General features: G+C 36.2%; 1 protein-coding gene across 1 annotated transcript; it reads right to left on the reverse strand.

Annotated features, from left to right (window-relative positions):
* Window positions 1–10,978: 10,978 nt before the first annotated feature.
* Window positions 10,979–14,098, reverse strand: LOC143561364 (UDP-glycosyltransferase 83A1-like). The gene is made up of 3 exons (XM_077049473.1): window positions 13,607–14,098; window positions 12,109–12,549; window positions 10,979–11,580 (listed from the first exon to the last, which is right to left on the reverse strand). The coding sequence occupies exons 1-3, from the start codon at window positions 14,085–14,087 to the stop codon at window positions 11,135–11,137; spliced, it is 1,368 nt and encodes a 455-aa protein (XP_076905588.1). The 5' UTR covers window positions 14,088–14,098; the 3' UTR covers window positions 10,979–11,134.
* Between the last annotated feature and the right edge of the window lie 3,073 nt (window positions 14,099–17,171).

The following is a 17,171-nucleotide window of genomic DNA, read 5'->3' on the forward strand; positions in this document are numbered from 1 at the left end:
AACTCGGCGGAATATTTCATCGCCAAAGCGCAGCGAGTTATGCTCTGTGACACCAGCCATTGGCGATCCTGCGCTAGGCCAGCAACAGACGTCTCGAGGACAGGAACCTGGGAGTTTAATAACTCAACAGTTTCCTTAGTCTTTTGTAGCTCCTCCTTATCAGACGCTGCTGCCGCCAAGATTTTTTCTTTCTCCGCCTGCGCAGCACCAAGTGCTTCCTGGCTGGACGCCGCCGTCGCCAAGGCCTCATCTCTATCGGCCTGCGCGGCCGCCAACTCCCTCTTCAGGCGTGCAACCTCGCTCTCCAGTGATGATTTTTCAGTGATACTCTGGACGATAGCTTGGTCACGCGCCTCAGCCTGCTGTTCCAAGACACGCACTCTACGCGCGTACTTGGCAACTTCGGCCTCCGCCAACTGCTGCTTCTCCCGCGCAGCTTGGAGCTCATGCCCGCGCTTAATATAGGCGGTGTTGGCACTTGCTCTATTTTCGCTGAGCTCCGCCTGGAGTTTCTCAGCTCGTGCGCGAGCATCAGAAAGGTTCCAGGCAGCCACCTTAGCCTCTTGCTGGGCTGCCACAAGAGCATCGCGTACTTTAATATAATCGCGATGAAGCTCTTGGGAGGCAGCAAAGAAAGCTGACCCAACGAAAATGTGATCGTTGAGCAAGTCAGCGCGCGTGCGCTCCTCCTGATACCTCCTTTCAGTAGGAGGCACGGCATGAGCCCAGAAGTCCTCGCATACGCCCATGGATTGGAAGGAACTTTCTTCATTAATATTCCATCTCGGGCGATAAACGTGGTCACCTTCCTACAAAACACAAGAAATGTTCTAAGTCATAAAACATACTTATATGGAGGAACGCGCAGCGGAGCAACAAATTAAAACATACCTGCGGGGATGAAGCAGAAAAGTCAGCGCCAGCCCCACCAGAAGTATGCGCTGCGAAGACTTGTGGCATCGCAGGGCTGGCGCGGTCTCCCAAAGAGCCCTCACCTTGAGCCCCCTCATCCTCCTCATCTTCTTGAATAGGCCTCTTCTCCTGCGACCTGGGGGGCTCCAAACCAGCATCGCGGAGAGGGCTGCGCGTAGGCGGAGGCGAGGGAGGTCTCGACGCCGCCAGTTCGGCGCACAATACGGCTTCCTGCTCTTTTGTAACCCCAATAAGGGGAGAATCAGCACTAGCAGGAGCAGGACCAGAACCAGCGGCGCCGCCAACGGCGCCAGGAGTGTCGCCAGCAACTTGTACGCCAGCTACAACTCCTATGAACAAATCAACAAGGAAAAATGGTTTATGACTGAATCCAAAAGAAAAATAAAGAAGACAAGTGTGCAAAACATACCTTGGCGCAATTCTGTTCGCGCGGCGAACATCGCCATAAAATTCATTCTACCTTTTCAGAGGGTAGAACAGGGGACTCCGAAGCAGCCCCCGGCGCAGCCTCAGCACCTTGTGGCGCCTGTGGCTCATCTCCTACCGTCGCCGGTTCTGCAAACATTCAAAGGAGGAAAGGTTTAATAACAATTCAGCCAGATGAAGATAAATAAAGTATACCTGTTGCAGGCGCGGCACTGCTTCTCTCTTCAGCCGCGCGAAAGGAGGAGGCGACGCCACCATACCTCAAGTGGACAGGAGGTCTGCCCACTCTCACAGGCAAAGAAGCTAAAGAAACCTTTGTGGTAAACACCTGGGTTTCCTTAGGTCCCTTCGTTTGAGCATGGGGATGAGCGACAGGGGTGTCATCTTTCTTCTGTTTCTTACTGGCCCCTGCGCCAGATTTCCCCTTAGCTTTGCGCTTTAGTAGGGGCGCCTCCTCTTCCTCCTCCTCCTCTTCCGCGAGCTCTAGCTCGTAGTTTTCAAGCGCATCTACAAAAACAACCAACAGAACTGTTAATAAACTTGGATATTCTAAAGGAATGAGCATAAGTGCGAAGGCTTACCAGGCGCGTCACTGTCAAAGTCAAATTCCAGATCCACTGGGATGAACATGTCATCGAAGCGATCTGGGAAACCAACTTCCCCAGCGCCAAGCGCGACGGAGCCACCCTCCACTTGTTCATCATAAGCGGCAAGGACATAATCCTTGGTGACTGCGCAAAAACAAATCAAGTGATATCAGCAAAAGAATTATGTTCGCGCAGAAAAAATAAATAAACCAATGAAATAAACTTACACAACCCGTCGACTTGGATAACGGGCTCAAGCGCGCTATCGGCCCAAAGCTTACTCATGCCGACCCCAACCAGCGCCTCCTCGCAAATTTTCTTCGCGGGGGATGGTTCGGCGGTCAGTTTCTTAACCCAGGCGCCAGTTGGGTTCTTGAGGACACCCTCATCCGCAGGCGCAGAAGAGATAGAGCGCATGGTCATACGGATGGGGATCACACCAGCCCTTATGTAAAAGAACCTCTCAGACCAGTCATGAAGGCTCTTGAATGAAACAGTGGAGCACTTCACCTTCTGACTGCGAGGAATGAAAGAGATCCAATTGTCCTGGATCTTGGGCTTGTAAAAATATTGAAAGCGCCGAGGAGTGGGTTCCTCGCGCTGGGATTTGCACATGAACTCGAAGTGAGTCACGCGCACGAGTCCAAACGGATGGACTTGGGATATATGAATCCCATAGAACTTCAGCAGTGCACCCACAAACTTTGTCATCGGGAGACGAAGGTTGCAGTGGGTGAAAAAGTGGCTATATAGGGATATATAGCCGGCAGGCGGGTCCGCCGCCGTTTGCCCGGACCTAGGCAACATGCAGCCAAACAGGGTGGGAAAGCCCTGAGAGGCGATGAGGTTGTCGAGATCGGCCTGCTTCAATTTGCAGAGGATTTCATTCCACCTTTTGGTGGCCTTGGTCCTCCCTACTTCCTCCGATGTGGTCTCAACAACCCTCTTCCCTTTCCCCTTTTGCTTCAATGTCGACATCACCACAGATTTCACACGGCGTCTTCGAGAGGCAACAGAGGTGATTGAGGGGCTAGACGAGTCTGAACTATCAGACATACAACTGCAGCAGCAGATAATCGAGAAATCGAAAAGATGAAAACACTCAATTCAGAATATGAAAGGCAGAAACTCGAAAATTATCAACAATGAAGATGAAGATAAAAAATTTCCTAAGGGCCTCCTTTTATAGGCCCATGAGAGAGAAATGTGGCAGCTGATCGGATTTCACGCGCCCCCACTCGCGGGTGCAAGCCAACGAGGGCGCGACACGTGTCCCTGACACTGTTGAGGGGACATAAAATTGTAACCGACCTGCCACGGAGCAGAGACGCGCCCCCACTCGCAGGTGCTAACCAATGCGAGCGCGACACGTGTTCAAGACAGCTGTGTGAGGGGACGTGAAAGGCAACTGTAGCACCTCGAGCACACGAAACGTCTGACATGTTTACGGCGCACGTCACCACCAACTAACCACGTGTTTGGACCCTTCGTTTTCAACCAAATGGATAGAACTTCGCGCAACGATGGAAGCAACCAGGAAAACGACAAAACCCCATTAAAAGACAAAAATTAGTAAGTCTAATATCCATCTTACCGCGCTCGCGCGAGATAAGACACACATTAGACTGGGGGGGCTTGAAGAGGTATGTACCCGCCTCAACACCGAGCAAGGCGGGTCAACCCACAAGATAAAGACATTATGAAGGCACAAAGCCAAAACCTATGCGCATGGCGCATACAAAACATGCTCAGGCATCATATGCCCAGGCACACATATGCTCGCGCATCACATATGCGCGCGGCGCATCAGCGCGCGGCGCATATCACATGCCCGTGTATATCGCATCTGCTCAGGCACACATATGCTCGCGCATCACATATGCGCGCAGCGCATCAGCGCGCGGCGCATATCACATGCTCGTGCATATCACATCTGCGCATGAAATATCTGCGCGTGAGAATTAAGAGAAGACCCCGCGCATCCTCAGGGTGAGCGCATATCATACGTGCACATAATCAACCTCGTCCTTATCCAAATCAGGATTAGGGCAACCTTGATTGTGCACATCAGACAACCTTCCAGAAGGCATCTTTTTAAGGAGAAAGAATATGCTGATGTTGATAGCTGCCAAATGAAAGGTCGACAACTCAGCATGACACATGTGTTACCACGTGATTACAACCAACGAGAAAGCGCCAGGTGTCCCAGAGGACACGTGGCGCAGTGCAATTGGAGGAAGCCAACGAGGTTGAGCCCAACCGGTGGTAACCCTAGCACTATAAATACAGCATCAACTCCACTTTGATGACACATTCATACTCAATCATTGACAGTTACAAGCAGTGATAACACATTCAATCATATTGAATCACATTCACTCACAGTCAGTTACATACAAACAGACAGTCTCACAATCAAAAAGGGTATTTCGGCTATTCAGCAAGACCCCGGAGATTCTCTTACACACACTATTATCTTCTCCACAAATATACTGATTCTCACGCCGGAGGGTTACCCCAAAGAGGACCCCTCTGTCCCTTTCTGAGGGGTAAGTAACGGCGCTGTTCATTTTGTAGGTGGAAGAACACTGATCCAGAAGAACCGTCGGTGAAATAGTATAATCACACCCGAGGAAAGTAGATCTGCTACCAGTGAGTAGATCCACGTTTCTTCAGTATGTTTAGAATGTTGATCCTAAAGCTTGAAAAGAACAAGGCCAGTTTCAAGACTCTATGCTAGTGTCCTGACATATGCTGGTTGTTGAAATTGTTTGTTTTTTTCCTTGTTCACTAACCATTACAGTTAAATCAGTGAATATTATTATTATTATTATTATTATTATTATTATTATTATCTATCCAGCCGGCTTGAGATTTTGCTACTAGTTATTCCTTCTTTTGTTGATACTTGATGAAACTAAAAGTTCAATAAAACAAAGCAAGTTTTTATAGGATGATAAGTCATCTTTCTAGTAAATGTTATGATTTACTAATTAACTTCTTTTTCATAGTCATCATTCAAAAAAATACTTTATTATTATTAGTATAGCATAACTTTTTTTTGAACGGCGAATTTTCATAGTTAAGTTAGATCGCAACTTCTTAAAGAGGAGCCCCACCACCTAACTCAGGCCAGACTATGTTGTCTTAACCGGGTTCATGCTGGCATCCGAGTTTGGCTTGGCGTTCCCCATGAAAATTTCCAGCCACCTGCCACATGATAGATGTTGTACCCTCCACAAGAGTAGCCTCTCTGAAATACATACACTGTAATAGAAAACTCGGGGGGCTTCAAGATTCGAACCTGGCCCTCAAAGAGGGTAGACACTTGTCCATCATTAGCATAATCACTCCACCAAAGGTCGAAGGTTAGTATAGCATAACTAATCTATACATACTACTAAAGCAATGAACAATTTTCACTTGTCAAGATTCTAGGCCATCCACATCAATGTCACCTTATTGCCATGTCACCCATTGTCTTTCATAATCATGCCAACTCATCCACTAACCTATATTTGTACCATAACATTTCTTAATTTTTTACCCTAATCAACTTTTTCTCTCTTTTTATAGTTTAGCCGGATCTCCTTTCTCCTATTCATATATTCCAACGAATATGGATGTAGATTTGTATTAATTTTCCAGTAAGTTTATATTTTATAATAAACTTCCGATGTTGATCTATGTATTTCCGGCAACGTTAATTTTTTTTTTCGATTATTGCTTCCTCTAACCTTTTTATCTTTATTCTCATTGTTAACTGATTTTATAAAAAATAGTTTAGGTTGTAAATCATAAACGTCGATGAAGGTTATATATGGACGTATTAATTTTTTCAGGTAAGTATTTCCAGTAAGATTTTTTGTTAAGTTTTTCCGGCTATGTGTTATACCTATAAAAATGGTTGTTTTTCATTATTTCAGGTTATATACCCGATTGATTTGCTCAAGTTTTCATTTTAGTTTGTTAATCTAAATCTTATATTCCATTTTTTCGTTTTTTCGGTAAGTATTTCCGGTAAATTTTTCCGGTTAGTTTTTCCGGATATTGTTTTACCTATAACAATGGTTGCATAATATCAACATTAATATTCTACTTTATAATTTCAGGTGAATGTCACGGCTTATACAATATATTTTCCGGTAACTCCTTTAATTTTCCTATTTCCAGTGACACCTTTAAATTTTTCCGGTTATTAGTTACAATTAAAATACACCATAATATCAATATTAATTTTCGTTTTTATTATTTTAGGTATGTCCGACTCATATAATCTAATTTCACGGATTGATCATGAGTTTATAATATGTATTTATTTTAATTTTAATATTGATGTATTTTTCATTTTTGAATATTTATATTCATTATAAATTTTTTTACATAAAATAAAATATTATTGTATATCGTAGATCCGAGATTAGTTTATCTGTATTTTTTTTTCCGGCGTGTGTTAGTTTATTAGACATGAATTATCCCATTAATGCAATTTATTTAGTTTGACTTTCCTTATTTGTTTAAATAACCTAATTAACATGAATATTGTAATTTATATACTTTAATTATCACATTAACACATTTGTTATACTTTGACTTTCCTTAATTTATAAACAAACAAATTTTTAATTTAATTTGAATTATTTCAAAATAATTACTTTATAGTCAAAGTGAATAAGTTTATTTGGTATTCGAAAATATTCAAGTTAATATTAAACTTAATTGTAATGTTTTTAGACCATCAAGTAAATAAGTTAATTTGTTATATTTTTTGTACAAGTTAATATAAAAAAAATATAGACACGGATAATAAGTTTATTAAAATTAAAAAAAATACTTATTGTCGTGTAACCCGTGTTTTGATAAATCTAAAAACGATATGATTTCTATTTATAGTACAATATATTATAATCTACAGATTTATTTATCATTTCTAATTATATTAAAGTATACATAAATAAGTTATTAATTTATACTACATAATCTATAAATAAGTAAATACGGAAATAAATAAATAATTAAAAGATTTAAAGTAAATTCTAACACATTTGATAGTCTTTGACTTTCCTTAACTTATAAACAACCCGATTTTAAATTTATTTTGAATTATTTGAAAAGTAAATAATTAAACGAATAAGTTGTTTGAATATTAAAGTATCCATATATTTTGGGTATATGTAGACTAAATTGATTTTCGAAACTATTGAAGTTAATATTAAAGTAAATAAGTTAATTGTTTTTATATTTACAATAAATTAATTGTCAAAGTTTAAAATTTTATATTTTTAGTTCAAATATTAAAGCTAATTAGTTAATATTAAAGTAAGTTAGTAAATGAGGAAATAAGTTTATTATTAAACGAATTAAGTCGTTTGAAAATTAAAGTATCCATATATTTTTGGTATATGTTGACTAAATTGATTTTTGAAACTATTGAACTTAATATTAAAGTAAATAATGTAATTGTTTTTATATTAACAATAAATTTAAACGGAGTAAAAAACGACATGATTTCTCGGTAACATTATAGTGTGTTTTAATTTACAAAATTATTTCTCATTTCAGTTTATATTATATTTTACAAATTCATGTAGATCTTATTTCTACACTTTCATATTTTACAAAAATAGATAATCGTTATAGGCAACGATATAATTTTATAAATAAGTAATATTTACTAATTTACACCTTCAACCATTTTCAACATTTTGGGTATATGTTGACTAAATTGATTTTCGAAACTATTGAAGTTAATATTAAAGTAAATAAGTTAATTGTTTTTATATTTACAATAAATTAATTGTCAAAGTTTAAAATTGTATATTTTTAGTTCAGATATTAAAGCTAATTAGTTACATTTACATATAGACAACCATAATTCCCATTCTTATTTTGACCAACTTTTTTCAACCCCCCCCCCCCCCGTTTTTTTTTAATATTATCCACTATGATAAACCCATTTCATATTTTTTCACTATTCATGCCTTAAATAAAAAAATTTAGTTTTAATAACCATTTCTATATATTTTAAGTTATTATGAATTTAATGCAAATTTCAAATAAATCTCTTAATATATATATTTATTCCTAAATGAGAATAGTAAAAATTATTTATTTAAACCATTTTGAAATACGAACTTTTTACCACTTATATTAAATTTACAAAAATATGTTATACAGTTGGACTTTGACCATACTTTCAAAAACCGAATTTTAATAGGTTAACAACTTGAATATTTTTATTAATATGACTTGACTCTAATTTTGGTAAACGTGTACGTTATTATAATTTTAATAATAATAATTTAATTTCAAATGATGCACTTACCATTTAATTAATATTCATGATGTAATACCTTATAATTCATCTAAAATAATTCGTTCTTATAAATATAACATTTACAATTCATTTAAATTTAAAACATATATGTATATTTTACGTTTTATAATTCCCGCTCATGTATTACACGGGTCACTCACTAGGTTATTTAATTCAAAAGTAGATTTTTTAAGATGAAAATTTACTAACTATATATATATATATATTTCTAGTATGACATTTGTTAGAAATAATTCAAATTTCAGCAACCAAGCAAGTCCAAGAGACTTACAATACACAGTTGATTATTCATTTCAAATTTCATAGATAGTCATCAACCATTTCAAATTACATTATCTTTAAATGGGTAAAAAAAATTAGCTACAAAGGAAACGGGTTAAATGGGCACATATTGAAAGAAACATAAAGTTAAAGAGCACAATCTATTAAAACAATATAAGATTATTATTATATGCATTCAGTGATTATTTAACACAATTTATCTACAAAATAGTTATAAAGAATTGAATGAGAAAGTTTTTTCATATTTCATGAATGATATATATTGGGAATCAACTGTATGTCAACTACACTTGAATGAAACTTAGTATGTTATTGAATATCGATTAAGACTTTATTTTAAAGATCAATTAATTATTTATTGTATTATGAAAAAATAAATTTAGATTATTGATTGTCATAACAATTTGTTTTGTAACATAATTTTATAATATACTTATAAAAAGAAATGCCTTAAATATTGTTCATCAATTTTAACACATTTTAACATTGATGTGTAATAAATGTTTTAAATTGATGTGTAAATAAACACGGGTACTATTTTAGAGTAATAAACATTACGGTTATTGGTGTGTAATAAATGTCTTACAGAAAGTTCATCTTTTGAATCAACATTGAGATAGGTAGTTTTGTTGAATCGACATTGTAAAATTGTTTTATTGATTTGGAGACTAATTTCCTTTGTTTGCTTATTATTGTACTAATGGTAAAAGTTATAAAATAATTTAACTTTTATTTATCTTTGTTATTCTTTGTATGTTTTTATATATGATTCAATAAGTTACAATATCTTATAATTCATGTAAAACTATTATTTGTTACAAGTACAACATTTGTATTTAATTAAATTTATATGATGTTACATACATATTATGATTTTAAATATGTTCCACCGTGTGTAACACGGGTACTAATCTAGTACAGGTATAAAATTGGCTTTATATAATTATATAGCATAAGTAAAATATGTCTTTTATAAATTGGCTTAAGTTTTTATTTTCTCACAAAAATAATTACCCCCTCATTCGATGAAGCACCATTCATCATGATTTTAAAACCCTATCAATGCCTATCCTTGCAAGGCCATGGGGTATTGTGGTATGCATGAGGGAGGGTTAATATTTGGGATGCTAAGGTGAGGCTCTTTAGACCTAGTCATATCCCTCTAGGGCAATCAGCTTTTTTCTTTCTATTTTAAATTTCCTTTTGATTTCTTTTGGTTTTAAATAGTATAAACTAGCTGCTTATTCGTTAAGGTATGAGCTCAAACGCAAAGGATGTAGTGTGTGAGGCTTATTCACTAGTTAAGGATGCCCATTCGCCATGAAATGTAGTGAATGGGAGCTCATTCATTAATAGGGATAGGGATTGAGCGTATAAATAGGCAGATCATGTTCATTGGGCTTTAGAGATATGTGCTTATTTATTCCAAAAGTAACGTTATGCTTTCGAATTCTCTCTAGAATAGAGATTAACCTTATGTATGTATAATGTATGAATCCTTAACGTATGTTATCAATAAAGTAATCCTTAGCGTATCGTCTCGTGTATAGTTGATGTATCCAATTGGGATCAGATCTTGGTTCGTATAACGTATAACGTTTTCTCAAGGTTTCACAACCAACACCTCACCACAATAGGCCGTCCTGCGACAACCAAGCCACTAACACCTAGGATCCTAAATCAACACCCGCCAACAATCAATAGTCGAAGGGAGCGATGGAATCACCGAAAAGGGTGTGGAGAAGAGGATATCGTGAAACAACAATTACAAAGAAGTGGAGGTGAGAGAGAGAGAGAGGTGGAAATGTGATGGGTTTGAAAGTCGAATTAGAACTTGGTATAAATTATGCTTCAAATAGTACATCACTATATTATTTAGTTCACCTTAAATTGTAAATATATAAATAAACAGAATGAGGGAGAATGGCTATAATATGAGTTGAGTGGCGGAGTTGAATGGTGGAAGAAAAGCTGAGATGACGTTGACGTGATAAATGATGGAAAATGATGTAAATGGTACATATCTATCATATACCAACCCGTCAATGGCCTCACCTTTATGATTTGAAATCTCACAACAATTTAAAATTTTATTTTCAAAATCCAATCTACAATATTGTAAGACACATATTAGTAACAGTGGTGGTGGTGGCTGCCGTGATGATAACAGTGGTGGCGGCAGCAATGGTAACGATGGTGATTTGAATGTTTATTTTGTACTTTTTTATTCTCCGGATGGGTTAAATTTAGTTGAGAGAGCTTATTTGGTGTTTTCTGATTGGTTGGTTGTGATTATATCTTTGTGTTTAGAAAAAAGTGAAATAAACTATCTTAGTGATCAACTATAAGTTATTTATTAATTTCAAATAAAAACAACATCCACAAATAGGAAAACAGTACATCAACAATTAATAATTCAATACCAACATAACATAACCACAACTAATGGCATCACCACGCCTTATAAACATTTTGTGATAGAAGTTGGAACTTATTAACACTTAAAACAAGAGAATATAAAGTTTTGTGGTGTGACAATCATAAGGCATATAACATATGAGAATTGTCTTCATATCTCTTTAATCCATTCAATAAAATTGCTTAGGTTTCTATGTGAGCAACCCCCTTCTCTTACACTAGTTGTAACTTTTTCTTTAAAATCCAACGCCTTCGCTCGGAATGTTTTGTCACTAAGAAGCTCGTCCACCTTACTTGTTATTTCTCCCCGAGTAATGATACCTGATTCGTTATTTTCTAGCCGTAACCCAGTCTTCCAAATGTCACAAATGTAACTCTCATTGTGATACTGATCAGCAAAGTATGGCCAACATAAAAAAGGGACGCCGTTATTGGTACCTTCTAAAGTAGAGTTCCAACCACAGTGACTCATGAAACATGATACGGAAGTGTGAGCCAAGACCTTCTGTTGTGATGCCCAATTCACGATTCTTCCACGAGATCCTACTCTTTCCATAAATCCATTCGGGTATTCAGTTGTAGTCTCCTTGGTCATACCTGCAGTGGCGGACCCAGGAAAAATTCACAGGGTCCGGAAGAGGGTCAGTGTCAAGATTTTATAGGGGTCTATCATAATTTTAACACACACACACACATATATATATATGTGTGTGTGTGATTGATTTCTTTTGAGAACCACTTTGAGTATTAAGAACTCAATGTAACAATTTTTTTATTTATTTTTTGAATTTTTTTACACACATGTAATACGCAAGTGTAAGTAACGTAAAAAAATTACAGTATTTTTTTACACACCGAAACGACTTATTACACATGTGTAACTAACATTTAAACTTGTGTAATTTTTTAATCAGATTTATTTCCAGCCACATATTCAATACCCATTCAATTAAACGTGTGGTCCATATTGAGTTCTTAAAGTTCTAACAACTTATCAAGTTCTTAAAATATCATTCACACACACACACACACACACACACACACACACATATATATGCCTTTAAAAGAATATTATCACAGGGTCGGCCGACACCTACACCAAGGTGTAGGTCCGCCAATGCATACCTGGTCGAACCACCCATAAGAATGGTCTATTGGTATGTTCAAGACCAAGTGCCAATTCTTCGAACTGCGTTTGGTTGAAAATAGTGAAACTCCCAAACGCAATATAAATGACAGAGCTTGGTTGTTGTTGATCTAGCCATGTTAAGCAAGTCGAGTCTTCTTGCCAGAAGTGACCTGCCTGGTCAGCAAGTCGATTACTTGCAAGCAGAGGGCCTATCGGCAATAGTTTCGGGTACATGCTAAATGCTGCAGCCTCTAGCTCAATAGTTGAGTTGCATATAAACCATTCGGTCATTTTAGAAGCCTCTTCGGCTTCTTGTACAAGTTTGAAGGTGGCTTCTACGGTAGCCACTTCCTTAAAGCACACCCATGCAAGGTTTTGAGATTTAATAGGAGGCATGGTTTCTAATAGTTGAATTGTCTCTTCTTTTAGAGCTATGCCTACATAAAGAAAAAAAAATAGCATCTAGAGTACTCTTACTTGATGTAACATATTACATATTGACCCTGCTAACTAGGGCTGTCACTTTTACTAGAAACCCAAAAAAACCCGTACCCGAAGTAATTCGGGTTTGATTTATAAGTTTCGGGTCAACTCGAATAAACTTTTAGTTTTTAAATTAAATATATTTTTAGGTATAATAGGTTTAGGCTTGGCCAATAAAGTTATCGGTTGCTGACCTAATCGATTGTTGTCATTCCAACTATTATGGATCGATTGTTTATTGTTAATTTATGTTTTCCGTTTATTAATAATGGAAACCGTAATCGAATAACCAAATCACGTCCGATTGAAGAAAATTATGGTTCGAGTTAGTTACTTCGTTTTATTCTTCTTTTGAATTGTTTTATCATGTTGGTTTATTATTTGATTATTTGCGTTACGAGCAAAGAAAAATATCTTGTTTTAATTTTCGCATTGAAGTTTTTAATTTTTTTTTGTTTTGCTTTCTAAGATACTCGAAACCCGATTAACCCAACCCAAAAAAAACCCGAACCCGAATTACCCAAACCCGAAAAACCCATGAGAAATTTAGGTTGGGTTTCAGGTTAAGATTTAAAACTTTGAAACCCGAAGAACCCGACCCGAAAAACCCGAAACCCGAAGAACACCCCTACTGCCAATACACATGTTGAGCGGGTTGGGTAACTGGTTCAGGTTGAAATTGGTCATGAACACACAATTTAGGTTTAGTTAAGCCACTAACTCTATCTTTCCATTCTTTTCAATAATAGATATGTTAATTATGTTACAAAAACAATATTGTTTAAATACCACTTTATACGGCCTAATTACACAACTCAAACTAAATTTGTACTGTGTGTAGTACTTTATATTGTATAAAATCATTGGGTTAACTTTGGATAAAAAAATCGTTCTACATTTAAAAGGTTGTATGTGAAGATAAGTGTAATAATTTCTCTATGTAACTTTCGTTGTATTTGTTGGTTTTTAGCGTCTCGCTATAAACAAGAAAACCAGTACATAATGTCTCACCTTTATTGTTTATAATCCCATCATCAATCAACTTCTGAAAGGACAATATGGATGCCAATGTAGCAACTGAGGCAGGCCAGAAGGCAGCTCTTCTAATTCCCATCTTTTTCGCAACTCGTATAGCCCATCCCATGCAATCATCAGCAATAACACAAGTAACCTTATTGTTGTCTTGTTTATTAATCTTCTCTATTAGCTCTTCAAGCTTGTGAGGCATAATTTGTAATATTGACAAGGTCAACTTACAAAGGTCACTCCTGTCCTCCCATGGCTCTAACCCGTCAGGGATCGAGTCCATACGCATAACATCCCCAAAACTATCTTTGTCTAGCCAAGTGTTTGTCACGAGCTTGTTGTTAACCTCGGTGTTAATAAATGTAACTTTGATTCCTTGCTTGACTAGCCGTTGCGCAAGCTCTAATGTAGGGATCACATGGCCTTGCGCGGGATAAGGTATTACTAGAACATGAGGTTTGGCCATGATTAATTCTAGGTGAAGTTGTCTTGTGAGCTACTATGACTCTATGAGTCTATGACTCATTGGCATTGTTTATATAGACAGAAATAATGTTGCATGTATTTTAATTATTTTTTGGTTAATCAAAGTTGTCCTTGTTGGGAAAAATATGACCTCAAAATATACAATTTTTGTTTGTTCTTAGTGTCTGAATTCCATGGTTTTATTTAACTGATTGAAAAGACATAATAATAATAATAATAATAATAATAATAATAATAATAATAATACTATTAAGTTAATAAGTTAATATATACGTACACAAATAAAAGACTAATTTTTTATAAATATATTTTTAAGTGATGAAAAATGAAGATGTGCCATGAAACCAAGGCAACATTTCAATTTGTGGTTGTTGAAAACTGTTACCACCTTACGACTTGAATTTATTATGTCCCTATGATTGTGACATTGAAAATTGAAAAATACTTATATATTATTATTATTATTATTATAAAAGTATATTTAAAAATATCTAATATAACCCTCTAATTAAACTAGACTTTTATATGAGGATTTAACTTTAGGAGAAGCTTTCATATTGTTTTTGTTTTCCTGTATTGAATTCCTTTAACCTTAGGTAACGATGTTGAAAATCTAAAATAAGGTGAATGGGGATTTAATTTAGTTAGGAGAGGCGTTTATGCTTTTGTTTTCTAATATTGAATTCCTTTAACCTTAGGCCTAGGGGTATATCTTATCGTCTTGGGTGTTAAAGCTGAGTTGACAAGGGTTAGCGAATGGCATATCACTTATTTCTTGGGTTAAAGAGTGTTAAATGCAAGGTGAGTTAAAAGGTTAACAAGTTTTTAAAACCCTCTACCCCACACACACAATAATTTAAAAATCAATTTTACATTAAATAAATGGAGGTAAAGAGGAGTTAAACAATTTTCATAGGATGAGGTGGAGTGAAATGGGAAAAAGTAGGTGATGTGGTGTCTACATGGAGTTAAAGAGAATGAACGTATACCTCATGGCGTGGAGTGGAGTACTTACTCTCTATTTGATTCGACCTTCACATTCTAATCTTTTCAACAAGTTCAAACACTTCACCTTTATCCGGTGTAACTTCGGGCGTGTGGCCTCTCTCGACAGTACCCTACTACTTCGGTCGTTTTACCTTGGGAGACGACACTTTAGTAGAGACCATAAATATGTTTCAAGGGCCCGTGGTTAACACAAATTCTCAACCACAACCGTTAACATTTCGTTTATCCGTTCTTGTAGCGGAGGATCGTACAAGAAAACACGGTCTTATGTTCTAGTTTAAGGCTACACCGAGGATCATACAAGAAGATGTGATTCAAGTTCTTGTTGAAGACTACACAAAAGATCATACAAAAGGACACGATTCAAGTTCTTGTTGAAGACCATGGTTTGGATCACTGTATAACTGTATTCACATATGTAAACAAAATAAGATATTATTTATAATTAAGAAACAATTTTATAGTAAACAAAACAAGCGGGTCATAAGTCTCACAAAACTCAGGTACCTTTTAAACGGGTTTTAACGTCTAATTTATTTGTTAAGCTATTTCATCATAAAACCCTAAGTATACTATTAACTTCGTTGCAATAAATAAAATTAAAATCCAAAAAAAATAACGAAAGATGTAAAATAACCCTATAGATAACAGATTATGGGCCATATGGTTTTAGTTGCTTGCTCCATCGAGATGGGGTTTCTTATCAGGAAACATTAAATGACAATTTGTATTACAGCCATCTCTTTCTATTCTGAATTGAATTGCAACATGTGGTGGGTGTATCTCATTATATATATATGGTCCATGGAGTGATTCAGCTGGTGATCATTGATTGCTTATCCTACCGGCCAGTCTCTTGTATTGATGTATTCTACTATTCTAGAATCCTCACATCAACTTCTTGGAAAAGTACATAGTTTCTATATGGTTTCATTTTTTTAACCTATCTAAAACTAACTATTATAAATTGAAAAAACAAAAAAAGGTCTTGTTTATTGTTGGTTAAAGTATATTCATAGAAGTTTAATGTGGAGTTAGACGGAGACACAAGTATTGAAGAACGTGTCATGTTATATTTGGAGGCTCATGATCGTGCTTTCAATGGTGGCCCATGAAAATGGGCATGATTTAGCCCACGAAGCTCTGTTTCAAGCCCATTACCAGTCAAATCGAAGCTTGAGACGAGGAACACATTGTGGCAAACGTCTACGGCAGTTTGGCCCATGTCCGAAGCCCAAAAACGCCTCCTAAATAAAGTTATGGGTCTTTTTATGTTTTTTTTGTCGGTTTTTACGTTTTTCTTTTTGGGTTTGTGTTTGGCCAATGGCCTTTTTTGGGCACATTTCGTATTAGAAGGTCTATTTATATGTTTCTTATGTAATTGGAAAAGGTAGACTTAAATATTATCAATAATTATTTTTCTCTTCATTTTCCTTGACCTTTGGGTGGGATTTGGGGGTTTCTGGAAGTTCATCACGGGTATTCTTAGAATCAACGTGATTCAATCTTCGTTATCGTTTTACCGCTGCATCAGGAGGTGACTGATGAATAGGGCTGACTCGATGAATTTGGATGTCTAAATCGAAATGAAATTTTATAGCTCTTTCATGACCATTGTGAAAAAAAAATTACTACAAGTTTTGAACTTGGGACTAATAATTTTGAACTTGGGACTAACAATTTAGCAACAATCAAGTTTGCCACCAAGACAATAAATAACTTTTTAAGTTTACTTTTTCCATTATAATATATCAATATATAATATTTTTTTTAATTTAAAGGCATTAATTAAGTGTGAGCCTAAAGCTTTTGCTGGATTACGCTTGCCCATGGAGTGATGAAACTGTTGGGGTAAGCTCCAATAACCAGATAGATATAAACGATAGAAGATTGTTTACTGGAGCTCACCTACCACTCAACCTACCATTCAACCAGGGCCCAATGAAATCAAGCAATGGCTTTACTGCTTTAGGCACACACTTAATTAAGGCTTTAAAAAAAATTACAAACGGATATAATGTAGTCGGCAAAGTAAATTTAAAGTTATGTACTGGTT

Source organism: Bidens hawaiensis, unplaced genomic scaffold (genome assembly GCF_021521415.1).
Source record: "Bidens hawaiensis isolate Kalapana, Puna unplaced genomic scaffold, B.hawaiensis_p1.1 tig00020665_1, whole genome shotgun sequence".
Classification (NCBI taxonomy): Eukaryota; Viridiplantae; Streptophyta; class Magnoliopsida; order Asterales; family Asteraceae; genus Bidens; species Bidens hawaiensis.